Source organism: Leuresthes tenuis, unplaced genomic scaffold (assembly GCF_036924035.1).
Source record: "Leuresthes tenuis unplaced genomic scaffold, fLeuTen1.0.hap1 SCAF_22, whole genome shotgun sequence".
Taxonomy (NCBI): Eukaryota; Metazoa; Chordata; class Actinopteri; order Atheriniformes; family Atherinopsidae; genus Leuresthes; species Leuresthes tenuis.
In genome coordinates, this window is record NW_027325376.1 from 525,500 (window position 1) to 538,659 (window position 13,160).

General features: G+C 40.5%; 1 protein-coding gene across 1 annotated transcript in view; it reads right to left on the reverse strand.

The window, feature by feature from the left end:
• The window catches only part of LOC140281632 (voltage-gated potassium channel subunit beta-3-like), a 35,324-nt gene extending 23,477 nt beyond the window's left edge, over positions 1–11,847 (reverse strand). Inside the window, exons 1-6 of the mRNA XM_072376133.1 lie at positions 11,716–11,847; positions 4,807–4,850; positions 4,662–4,699; positions 3,867–3,946; positions 3,546–3,590; positions 460–504 (exon numbers count right to left, since the gene is read on the reverse strand). Of these exons, the coding sequence (XP_072232234.1) occupies positions 460–504; positions 3,546–3,590; positions 3,867–3,946; positions 4,662–4,699; positions 4,807–4,850; positions 11,716–11,756 (293 nt within the window). The 5' untranslated portion in view covers positions 11,757–11,847. The remainder of the gene's footprint in view (positions 1–459; positions 505–3,545; positions 3,591–3,866; positions 3,947–4,661; positions 4,700–4,806; positions 4,851–11,715) is intronic.
• Between the last annotated feature and the right edge of the window lie 1,313 nt (positions 11,848–13,160).

Below are 13,160 nucleotides of genomic sequence, written 5' to 3' on the forward strand. Positions count from 1 at the left end.
CCCCTGATCCAGCAGCTTCAGCAGCAGTGAGTGATAAATTAAGTGAACCCCTGATCCAGCAGCTTCAGCAGCAGTGAGTGTAAAACTAAGTGAACCCCTGATCCAGCAGCTTCAGCAGCAGTGAGTGAGAAACTAAGTGAACCCCTGATCCAGCAGCTTCAGCAGCAGTGAGTGTAAAACTAAGTGAACCCCTGATCCAGCAGCTTCAGCAGCACTAAGTGTAAAACTAAGTGAACCCCTGATCCAGCAATTTAACCAAAAACAATGTGGGACTCCCCAGTTTTACCCGGTTACGCCAATCAAATCAAAACTTAACTGAATAAAAACATCAGCTGATGTTTATTATGTCCTGATGTGTAAAACTGAAGCTGAAAGAAGGTTTAACTTAAACAATTAGTAACTTTAAGGTTTTTCCTGCCTCAGACGTCATTAAAATCATTAATGAAAGGCGGCACTCACTGTCCTCCCCAGTAGATCTTAGTTGTCACCACATAGCTGGACCTCCTGGCAGAGAACACAAACACAGAGTTATTTCTTGGTGGTCATCAGTCAGTGTGAGCGGCGGAGTGGAGTTGGGGGGGGGGGGGAGCTGCTGAGTCACACATTAAGACAAACTGCAGTTTGGTGTTAGCTGCACTGTTCAACAGACCGACTCACAGTCACACCGGTTTATGTGTCCTTTATGTGTAAAACATTTAACCATTTAACCATTTAGTTAATCCTGGTTAGGGTTAACCTGGTTAGAGTTAAGATGATTAGAGGTAGGGTTAACCTGGTTAGAGTTAAGCTGATTAGAGGTAGGGTTAACCTGGTTAGGGTTAGGGTTAATCCTGGTTAGAGGTAGGGTTAACCTGGTTAGAGTTAAGCTGATTAGAGGTAGGGTTAACCTGGTTAGGGTTAGGGTTAATCCTGGTTAGAGGTGGGGTTAAACTGGTTAGGGTTAACCTGGTTAGAGTTAGGGTTAGTCCTGGTTAGAGTTAACCTGGTTAGAGGTAGGGTTAACCTGGTTAGAGTTAGGGTTAACCTGGTTAGGGTTAATCCTGGTTAGAGGTAGGGTTAACCTGGTTAGAGGTAGGGTTAATCCTGGTTAGAGTTAACCTGGTTAGAGGTAGGGTTAACCTGTTAGGATTAGGGTTAATCCTGGTTAGAGTTTACCTGGTTAGAGGTAGGGTTAACCTGGTTAGGGTTAATCCTGGTTAAAGTTAACCTGGTTAGAGGTAGGGTTAATCCTGGTTAGAGTTCGGGTTAATCCTGGTTAGAGGTGGGGTTAAACTGGTTAGGGTTAACCTGGTTAGGGTTAGGGTTAATCCTGGTTAGAGTTAACCTGGTTAGAGGTAGGGTTAACCTGGTTAGAGTTAGGGTTAATCCTGGTTAGAGTTAACCTGGTTAGAGGTAGGGTTAACCTGGTTAGGGTTAATCCTGGTTAAAGTTAACCTGGTTAGAGGTAGGGTTAATCCTGGTTAGAGTTAGGGTTAACCTGGTTAGAGTTAGGGTTAATCCTGGTTAGAGGTGGGGTTAAACTGGTTAGGGTTAACCTGGTTAGAGTTAGGGTTAGTCCTGGTTAGAGTTAACCTGGTTAGAGGTAGGGTTAACCTGGTTAGAGTTAGGGTTAACCTGGTTAGGGTTAATCCTGGTTAGAGGTAGGGTTAACCTGGTTAGAGGTAGGGTTAATCCTGGTTAGAGTTAACCTGGTTAGAGGTAGGGTTAACCTGTTAGGATTAGGGTTAATCCTGGTTAGAGTTTACCTGGTTAGAGGTAGGGTTAACCTGGTTAGGGTTAATCCTGGTTAAAGTTAACCTGGTTAGAGGTAGGGTTAATCCTGGTTAGAGTTCGGGTTAATCCTGGTTAGAGGTGGGGTTAAACTGGTTAGGGTTAACCTGGTTAGGGTTAGGGTTAATCCTGGTTAGAGTTAACCTGGTTAGAGGTAGGGTTAACCTGGTTAGAGTTAGGGTTAATCCTGGTTAGAGTTAACCTGGTTAGAGGTAGGGTTAACCTGGTTAGAGTTAGGGTTAACCAGGTTAGGGTTAGGCTTAACCTGGTTAGGGTTAACCCTGGTTAGAGTTAGGGTTAACCTGGTTAGAGTTAACCTGGTTAGAGGTAGGGTTAACCTGGTTAGAGTTAACCTGGTTAGAGGTAGGGTTAACCCTTGTTAGAGTTAGAGTTAACCTGGTTAGGGTTAGGCTTAACCCTGGTTAGAGTTAGGGTTAACCTGGTTAGGGTTAGGCTTAACCTGGTTAGGGTTAACCCTGGGGACCCTCAACCTGATATTCAGTCTTTTCTTTCCTGGCTTATAAGTCATTTTTCCACCCAAGGTGGCTTTTTCCCTGCCTTAGGTCTGGGTGCATGTCTCTGTCTGATAGGTGCAGTGGGCCTGAGCTCGTGCACGTGTGCGTGCACGTATGCAGGCACGTGTGCGTGCACTAGTGTGTCTCTCTGGGTATTTATGGGGGTGGGAGGGCTGGTATGTTCTATCATTGTTGTTTTTAGCCTCTGGGAGGCACTTTGTGTTGCTTTTATAGTATGAAAGGTGCCATAAAAATTATATAATAACTAATAATTATATTATATTATAAATTAAATTTGATTTGATTTGAACATGAATTGTAAATATTTGGTGGGATCAACTCGGACCACTTTTGTTCAAAGTCGTCTGTTTAGTTCATCTCCAGGAAGTCTTTCAGTAAAATCTGAGCCTGACGTGTTTCGGTGTTTAATAAGAACTTTATTTAATTAAAAGCTGCTGGAACTACGATAAAAACTGTTCAGGTGGAACGTGTTTTCATCCTCTCTGGTTATTACGTCCAAAGTATCAGCGAATCTGCAGTAAAAGTGCAGATATACAGATGAAGTTTAAGTGAATAAATCCAGGTTTCAGGTGTTACTGTCTGGGCAGAACGACACATTAAATCTGACTCTTTTATAAACAAAAGGTTTTTTTTTAGCCCTGATTAATGTCTTCAGGTACTTCCCTCATGCAGCCAGTTTAAAAGGGAACTCCGGTGTTTTTAAAGCTTATTTCTGGCATGAAATACGTTCATCTGCTCACAGAGAACAGTTTGGTGAAAGTCGGCGTCCTTCAGAAGATATTTAGATAACTGGAGATCCATATAACGGAGTGAACGGGGCTTAGAGGATGCAGCCTCTAAATAAGGCATTATCTGTCTTTATTTCACCAATACTTTAAGAAGAATGAATGAATGAAGTGTGGTTTTTAGCCCTGATTCATGTCTGCAGGTATTTCCCTCATGCAGTCAGTTTAAATCAGAGGAAATATGCAGAGAAGATTTTTATAGACATTTCTTTTGTTTGTTTGATTAATTAATTGATTAATTAGTGATTAGATTAGATTAATAATGATTTCTCCATTATGCGGCTCACAGAACTCCTTTGTTGGACCTTATTGAAGGATTTCCATTGATTCAGAACTAAATTAAAGCCACATGTGATATCACCCGATCAAAACCTTAAGCACTGACTGAAGAACCGGAGCCGGTCTCATATCAGAGGAACTAAGTGACAGATTTAGAATTAAACAGCTGTTTTACCTCCAGCTTTTCTTCTTCAGGATGTTTCCCAGAGTTGTTTCTGCCCTGAAACACAAACTTCTGTCAACGTTTTATCAGTGAATTTCAATCCTAACAAAGTTTAGATGAGCTCATCACAGCGAATACGACTGAGTGCTCTTTTCCATCCACACTGATGTGCACGAATGGGACAAACTTACAGGATTTAGACTCATTGTAGCACTCAGAAGAACCCAACTTATCAGCTGCTTTTGATTCATCGGTTTGGTTCCTTCATTCACTCCTGAACACTCTGTCACTGAAAAATGTTTTTAAAAAAGACGGAAACAGTCAGAGTTTTACCTCCCTGATGCATAAACCTCTGCCGTGTCAAACAGGTTCACGCCGCTGTCGTACGCCGCCGTCATCACGCTCTCTGCCATCTGCACACAGACAGGAGCTGTAGTGATGGTTCAGTCACAAACTCACGTCCTTCTGTACCATCGGATGAAGCTTTTCATCACCTGAAGGGAACTTATACGACAGGTTTGTAGATTCTGCTGAAACTTTTATCGAAAAAGGTGATTTAACTAATCTTTGAACAACTCAAGAGGATCTGATTAAAGACGTTTTACTGATTCTTTCTGACGTTCATTTTACTGATTTTCTGTTGTTTTTATGTGGATAAAATGACAGAAAAACATGAAAAAGATCAGAAGTTGGAGCAGCTTGGTTCATCAGTGATGTCATCACATATAAATTAAATGATTAAATTCATAAACTTTGGGTCAGACTCAGTATTTTTCCCAGTTACAACATCTTTTTATGTCTGATTGCTTTTAATCTCCAGCCTGTTGAAACCTGGATGTTAAAATGTGAGGTTTTCTATAAAAAAAGTGGTGTTAACAAACCAACTGTTGGATAATTTAGTTCATTTTGTTTCATAAACTTGATTTTTGTTTTTTTCTCATTTCATGAATCCAAACGTCCTCGTGTGGTTCAGCGGTCCTCTGATGGTGGGTGAGCGCCAGCACCAAGTCCACAGCTGGACAGGTAAACACACACACACACACGTGCACACACACGTGCACACACACGTGCACACACACGTGCACACACACGTGCACACACACGTGCACACACATGCTCAGCGGGTACCTCGTCAGAGATCTGAGAGCCAAATGTCACCCAAGTTCCTGTGAAAACAGAAAGGACAGCACTGACTGCCTCTATGTGAGGTGCCTAATGTTTTTCAATGTGTGTGTGTGTGCAAGTGTTTCCGTGCACGTGTGTGGCAGCTCACCCAATCCCAAGCAGGACACTCTGAGCCCAGATTTCCCAAGGTTCCTGTAAAACAACCAAATCAATGAGTTAATCAGTGATTCAGTTTAACCCGTCGCTTCATCAGTTTCTGCACCAAAAACCGACCCATGAGACTAATATTTAGAATCAACTGTAAACTGTCATCGTATTTCTAAGGTTAGGGTCGGTACGTGGAGCCCGCTGACATGAAGACGGGGCGTGTGGAGGTTTATTTTGGTTGTGACTTGCTGTCATCACACAGCACATGTGGCAGCTGATTTATTTCCTGTAGAATAATGTGAACTGAAGCATGAGGGGTTCACACTCAGCTCTGCTCAGGTAACATAACCCTCTGCCCCTGAGAAGCTGCATTTACAGACAAGTAAATGCAGTGGTGCATGATGGGAGGTCACACAGCAGCAAGGTTTTTAATCAGCACATACAGAGTATATGTTGATCAGGGTCACTCAGCTCAGACTGATTAACACAGATGGTGCATCACAGAAAGAATATAAGAACGTCAGCTTCAAACGGTCCCACAGAGCTTCTAAAAATAGCAACATCCGATGATTCAGCCGAGTTTTTACTGACTTTTACAGTTTTTAGACATCAGGCGGTCAGAAATAGCCTTCAGCAATAAAAAGTGATTGTTCTGCTCTGTTTCTCTCTTTAAAACATGGCAGTGAATGCAACACACAGGGGTCAGGTTCTGGTCCAAGGTCAAGCCACCGACAGGCCGGTCGGGTTAAAGTTTATCGATGCCTGAGTCCAAGTCCTCACACAAGTTGCTGAGAAGGACCAATTATTTAGGGGTGCAAATGAAAGATTATGTCCATCCTTCATCCAGGAGTTAAATCCCTCTCCAGCTCCTCCTGGGGATCCCGAGGCGTTCCCAGGTCAGATGGGAGATATAATCCCTCCAGTATGTTCAAATTCTATCCAACTTTCTTTAATATAACTAGATGTGATGGAGGAAATCACAAAAAGTCTCTGTCAGTTGTAAAGAATCTCCTGGTTGAAAAGGTCCCAGTCGTATGAACTTCATCTCAGAATCTTTATCTCATCATGCAGGCCTCCTTTTGTAATGTTATTTAATCATATTTTCAGAGGTAGGTTGATCCACCTTTTACCAGTTTCCATTAAGCTTTTACTCAGTCTTGAATAATTTAAGTTTAAGTTTATTCCATTCTGGAAGAGTTCAAGTCAGTGACCTTCAGGACTGTCCATTTAATGACGAGCAAAAAAGACAAAGAGATGAAAAACTATCACAAAAAAATATGAAATGATCACAGAGATAAAAAACATCAACAAAGAAAGACAAAAGAGATCACTGAACCATCGCAGAAAGATCCAAAGAGATCACTAAACCATCGCAGAAAGATCCAAAGAGATCACTAAACCCATCAAAGAAAGATCCAAAGAGATCACTAAACCCATCAAAGAAAGATCCAAAGTGATCACTAAACCCATCAAAGAAAGATCCAAAGAGATCACTAAACCCATCAAAGAAAGATCCAAAGTGATCACTAAACCCATCACAGAAAGATCCAAAGAGATCATTTAACCCATCAAAGAAAGATCCAAAGTGATCACAAAAACACAACAAACATCACAGAAAGATCCAAAAACCATCATAGAAAGATCCAAAAAGATCCCAGAATCACAACAAACATCACAGAAAGATCCAAAAACCATCGTAGAAAGATCCAAAAACCATCACAGAAAGATCCAAAAAGATCCCAGAATCACAAACATCACAGAAAGATCCAAAAACCATCATAGAAAGATCCAAAAAGATCTCAGTATCACAACAAACATCACAGAAAGATCCAAAAACCATCATAGAAAGATCCAAAAAGATCTCAGTATCACAACAAACATCACAGAAAGATCCAAAAACCATCATAGAAAGATCCAAAAACCATCATAGAAAGATCCAAAGAGATCCCAGAATCACAACAAACATCACAGAAAGATCCAAAAACCATCATAGAAAGATCCAAAAAGATCCCAGAATCACAACAAACATCACAGAAAGATCCAAAAACCATCATAGAAAGATCCAAAAAGATCCCAGAATCACAACAAACATCACAGAAAGATCCAAAAACCATCGTAGAAAGATCCAAAAAGATCCCAGAATCACAACAAACATCACAGAAAGATCCAAAAACCATCATAGAAAGATCCAAAAAGATCTCAGAATCACAACAAACATCACAGAAAGATCCAAAAACCATCATAGAAAGATCCAAAAAGATCCCAGAATCACAACAAACATCACAGAAAGATCCAAAAACCATCATAGAAAGATCCAAAAAGATCCCAGAATCACAACAAACATCACAGAAAGATCCAAAAACCATCATAGAAAGATTAAAAAAGATCTCAGTATCACAACAAACATCACAGAAAGATCCAAAAACCATCGTAGAAAGATCCAAAAAGATCCCAGAATCACAACAAACATCACAGAAAGATCCAAAAACCATCGTAGAAAGATCCAAAAAGATCCCAGAATCACAACAAACATCACAGAAAGATCCAAAAACCATCGTAGAAAGATCCAAAAAGATCTCAGAATCACAAACATCACAGAAAGATCCAAAAACCATCGTAGAAAGATCCAAAAACCATCATAGAAAGATCCAAAAAGATCCCAGAATCACAACAAACATCACAGAAAGATCCAAAAACCATCATAGAAAGATCCAAAAAGATCCCAGAATCACAAACATCACAGAAAGATCCAAAAACCATCATAGAAAGATCCAAAAAGATCTCAGTATCACAACAAACATCACAGAAAGATCCAAAAACCATCATAGAAAGATCCAAAAAGATCTCAGTATCACAACAAACATCACAGAAAGATCCAAAAACCATCATAGAAAGATCCAAAAACCATCATAGAAAGATCCAAAGAGATCCCAGAATCACAACAAACATCACAGAAAGATCCAAAAACCATCATAGAAAGATCCAAAAAGATCCCAGAATCACAACAAACATCACAGAAAGATCCAAAAACCATCATAGAAAGATCCAAAAAGATCCCAGAATCACAACAAACATCACAGAAAGATCCAAAAACCATCGTAGAAAGATCCAAAAAGATCCCAGAATCACAACAAACATCACAGAAAGATCCAAAAACCATCATAGAAAGATCCAAAAAGATCTCAGAATCACAACAAACATCACAGAAAGATCCAAAAACCATCATAGAAAGATCCAAAAAGATCCCAGAATCACAACAAACATCACAGAAAGATCCAAAAACCATCATAGAAAGATCCAAAAAGATCCCAGAATCACAACAAACATCACAGAAAGATCCAAAAACCATCATAGAAAGATCCAAAAAGATCCCAGAATCACAACAAACATCACAGAAAGATCCAAAAACCATCATAGAAAGATCCAAAAAGATCTCAGAATCACAACAAACATCACAGAAAGATCCAAAAACCATCATAGAAAGATCCAAAAAGATCCCAGAATCACAACAAACATCACAGAAAGATCCAAAAACCATCATAGAAAGATCCAAAAAGATCCCAGAATCACAACAAACATCACAGAAAGATCCAAAAACCATCATAGAAAGATCCAAAAAAATCCCAGAATCACAACAAACATCACAGAAAGATCCAAAAACCATCGTAGAAAGATCCAAAAAGATCCCAGAATCACAACAAACATCACAGAAAGATCCAAAAACCATCGTAGAAAGATCCAAAGAGATCCCAGAATCACAAACATCACAGAAAGATCCAAAAACCACCATAGAAAGATCCAAAAAGATCCCAGAATCACAACAAACATCACAGAAAGATCCAAAAACCATCGTAGAAAGATCCAAAGAGATCCCAGAATCACAAACATCACAGAAAGATCCAAAAACCATCATAGAAAGATCCAAAAACCATCATAGAAAGATCCAAAAAGATCCCAGAATCACAAACATCACAGAAAGATCCAAAAACCATCATAGAAAGATCCAAAAACCATCACAGAAAGATCCAAAAACCATCACAGAAAGATCCAAAAACCATCATAGAAAGATCCAAAAAGATCCCAGAATCACAAACATCACAGAAAGATCCAAAAACCATCATAGAAAGATCCAAAAAGATCCCAGAATCACAACAAACATCACAGAAAGATCCAAAAACCATCGTAGAAAGATCCAAAGAGATCCCAGAATCACAAACATCACAGAAAGATCCAAAAACCATCATAGAAAGATCCAAAAAGATCCCAGAATCACAACAAACATCACAGAAAGATCCAAAAACCATCGTAGAAAGATCCAAAAAGATCCCAGAATCACAACAAACATCACAGAAAGATCCAAAAACCATCATAGAAAGATTAAAAAAGATCTCAGTATCACAACAAACATCACAGAAAGATCCAAAAACCATCGTAGAAAGATCCAAAAAGATCCCAGAATCACAACAAACATCACAGAAAGATCCAAAAACCATCGTAGAAAGATCCAAAAAGATCCCAGAATCACAACAAACATCACAGAAAGATCCAAAAACCATCGTAGAAAGATCCAAAAAGATCTCAGAATCACAAACATCACAGAAAGATCCAAAAACCATCGTAGAAAGATCCAAAAACCATCATAGAAAGATCCAAAAAGATCCCAGAATCACAACAAACATCACAGAAAGATCCAAAAACCATCATAGAAAGATCCAAAAAGATCCCAGAATCACAAACATCACAGAAAGATCCAAAAACCATCATAGAAAGATCCAAAAAGATCTCAGAATCACAAACATCACAGAAAGATCCAAAAACCATCACAGAAAGATCCAAAAACCATCGTAGAAAGATCCAAAAACCATCACAGAAAGATCCAAAAACCATCATAGAAAGATCCAAAAAGATCCCAGAATCACAAACATCACAGAAAGATCCCAAAACCATCATAGAAAGATCCAAAAAGATCCCAGAATCACAACAAACATCACAGAAAGATCCAAAAACCATCATAGAAAGATCCAAAAAGATCCCAGAATCACAACAAACATCACAGAAAGATCCAAAAACCATCATAGAAAGATCCAAAAAGATCCCAGAATCACAAAAACCATCATAGAAAGATCCAAAAACCATCGTAGAAAGATCCAAAAAGATCCCAGAATCACAACAAACATCACAGAAAGATCCAAAAACCATCATAGAAAGATCCAAAAAGATCCCAGAATCACAAAAACCATCATAGAAAGATCCAAAAACCATCGTAGAAAGATCCAAAAAGATCCCAGAATCACAAAAACCATCATAGAAAGATCCAAAAAGATCCCAGAATCACAAAAACCATCATAGAAAGATCCAAAAACCATCATAGAAAGATCCAAAAAGATCCCAGAATCACAAAAACCATCATAGAAAGATCCAAAAACCATCATAGAAAGATCCAAAGAGATCCCAGAATCACAACAAACATCACAGAAAGATCCAAAAACCATCATAGAAAGATCCAAAGACCATCATAGAAAGATCCAAAAAGATCCCAGAATCACAACCATCACAGAAAGATCCAAAAACCATCACAGAAAGATCCAAAAACCATCGTAGAAAGATCCAAAAACCATCACAGAAAGATCCAAAAACCATCATAGAAAGATCCAAAAAGATCCCAGAATCACAAACATCACAGAAAGATCCAAAAACCATCATAGAAAGATCCAAAAAGATCTCAGAATCACAAACATCACAGAAAGATCCAAAAACCATCACAGAAAGATCCAAAAACCATCGTAGAAAGATCCAAAAACCATCACAGAAAGATCCAAAAACCATCATAGAAAGATCCAAAAAGATCCCAGAATCACAAACATCACAGAAAGATCCCAAAACCATCATAGAAAGATCCAAAAAGATCCCAGAATCACAACAAACATCACAGAAAGATCCAAAAACCATCATAGAAAGATCCAAAAAGATCCCAGAATCACAACAAACATCACAGAAAGATCCAAAAACCATCATAGAAAGATCCAAAAAGATCCCAGAATCACAAAAACCATCATAGAAAGATCCAAAAACCATCGTAGAAAGATCCAAAAAGATCCCAGAATCACAACAAACATCACAGAAAGATCCAAAAACCATCATAGAAAGATCCAAAAAGATCCCAGAATCACAAAAACCATCATAGAAAGATCCAAAAACCATCGTAGAAAGATCCAAAAAGATCCCAGAATCACAAAAACCATCATAGAAAGATCCAAAAAGATCCCAGAATCACAAAAACCATCATAGAAAGATCCAAAAACCATCATAGAAAGATCCAAAAAGATCCCAGAATCACAAAAACCATCATAGAAAGATCCAAAAACCATCATAGAAAGATCCAAAGAGATCCCAGAATCACAACAAACATCACAGAAAGATCCAAAAACCATCATAGAAAGATCCAAAAACCATCATAGAAAGATCCAAAGAGATCCCAGAATCACAACAAACATCACAGAAAGATCCAAAAACCATCATAGAAAGATCCAAAGACCATCATAGAAAGATCCAAAAAGATCCCAGAATCACAACCATCACAGAAAGATCCAAAGAGCCTTTATGAGCACTTGTGCCTGATTTAAAGTCACGTTTTTGACGTTTCGCCCGAGTCGCAGAAACTCAGGAGTCCAACACGAGTCGTTGGTGCTTCTGTTTCATGACAAGTCATAAATATTTGATCTGGGTCAGTTCTGAGTCATCAATAACTGATAAACGAGTCCCTTCCAGAGGATCCATATCTGCGTTAATCCCTTTAATATTTAATCGGACGCGTTAATATTTGATCAGCGTTACCTGATCAGGTCAGAAACGCACGCCATTCATCAACAATCAATACCTGACAGCAATAACCGATCAGTTCATCTCTCACCTGTACTTCATGCTGCTATGGCGGCCCAGGGCCTCCTTCATGTGGGCGTGGCCTAGCAAGGTGTGTCTGTTTGTCGGCTCCGCCCTGACCCTGGCCTGACAGGAGGGGGCGGTGCTGGCATTTGCCGCCGCCCGCCGCTCCTTCAGCTGGTGCTCGCTGGGCCCGCCTCCGCCGCCACCGCCCCCTCCCACATTACACGCTATGGACACCTGCATCCTGGTCGCTATGGAAACAAGCTCTCAATCTTTGAGTATGTGAAGACTTTCAGAGTCTCAGAACATGGCGTGGACGCCGACTGCCCCCAAGGTCGCCGGTCGCTATGGCAACGATGGGAAGAATTCATGAGTGGGACGTCAACTTTGAGCCACCAGGTTAGAGTGAGTCAGCCAATCAGAGCCACACAAACAACTTTCTGTCAGTGGAAAGCATCCCGCCGTCTGTCAGAGACCGTCCCGCCGCCGGAGGAGAGGAAGAGGAGGAGGTGATGAAGAGCGTCTGCCCGCAGGAGGACGAGGAGAAGAAGAAGAGGAAGAGGAAGGAAGAGATGAGTGCTGACAAGAGGCGAGCGTCCGTCCTCTGGACTGTTCAGCTGAGACAGAGGATGAAGAGCTCCTCCTCCTCCTCCCCCCCCCCATTCAGAGCTGCCCGCCTGCACTGGGCGAGCGAGCATTCATCCGAGAGGGAGAGAGAGAGGGGCAGTAAACAGTAGCTGGCCGTCACCGAGCAGAAATTATTACAACATTACAGGAAACATGCTGCGTTTTAATCACATGACCCTGTGCATGCCGTCAGCCCCCCCCACAACACACACACTAACACAGAGACACACACACTAACACAGAGACACACACACACACACACACTAACACACACACACACACACACACACACTAACACACACACACACACACACACACAGACACACTAACACAGACACACACTAACACACACACACACACACACACACACACACACACACACACACTAACACACACACACTAACACACACACAGACACACACACACTAACACACACACACTAACACACACACACACACACACAGACACACTAACACAGACACACACTAACACACACACACACACACACACACACACACACACTAACACACACACTAACACACACACACACACACACACACTAACACACACACACACACACTAACACACACACACACACACACACACACACACTAACACACACACACACACACACACACACACTAACACACACACACACACACACACACACACACTAACACACACACACACACACACTAACACACACACACACACACACACACACTAACACACACAGACACACACTAACACACACACACACACACACACACACACACACACACAGACACTAACACACAGACACACACACTAACACACACACACACACACTAACACACACAGAGACAC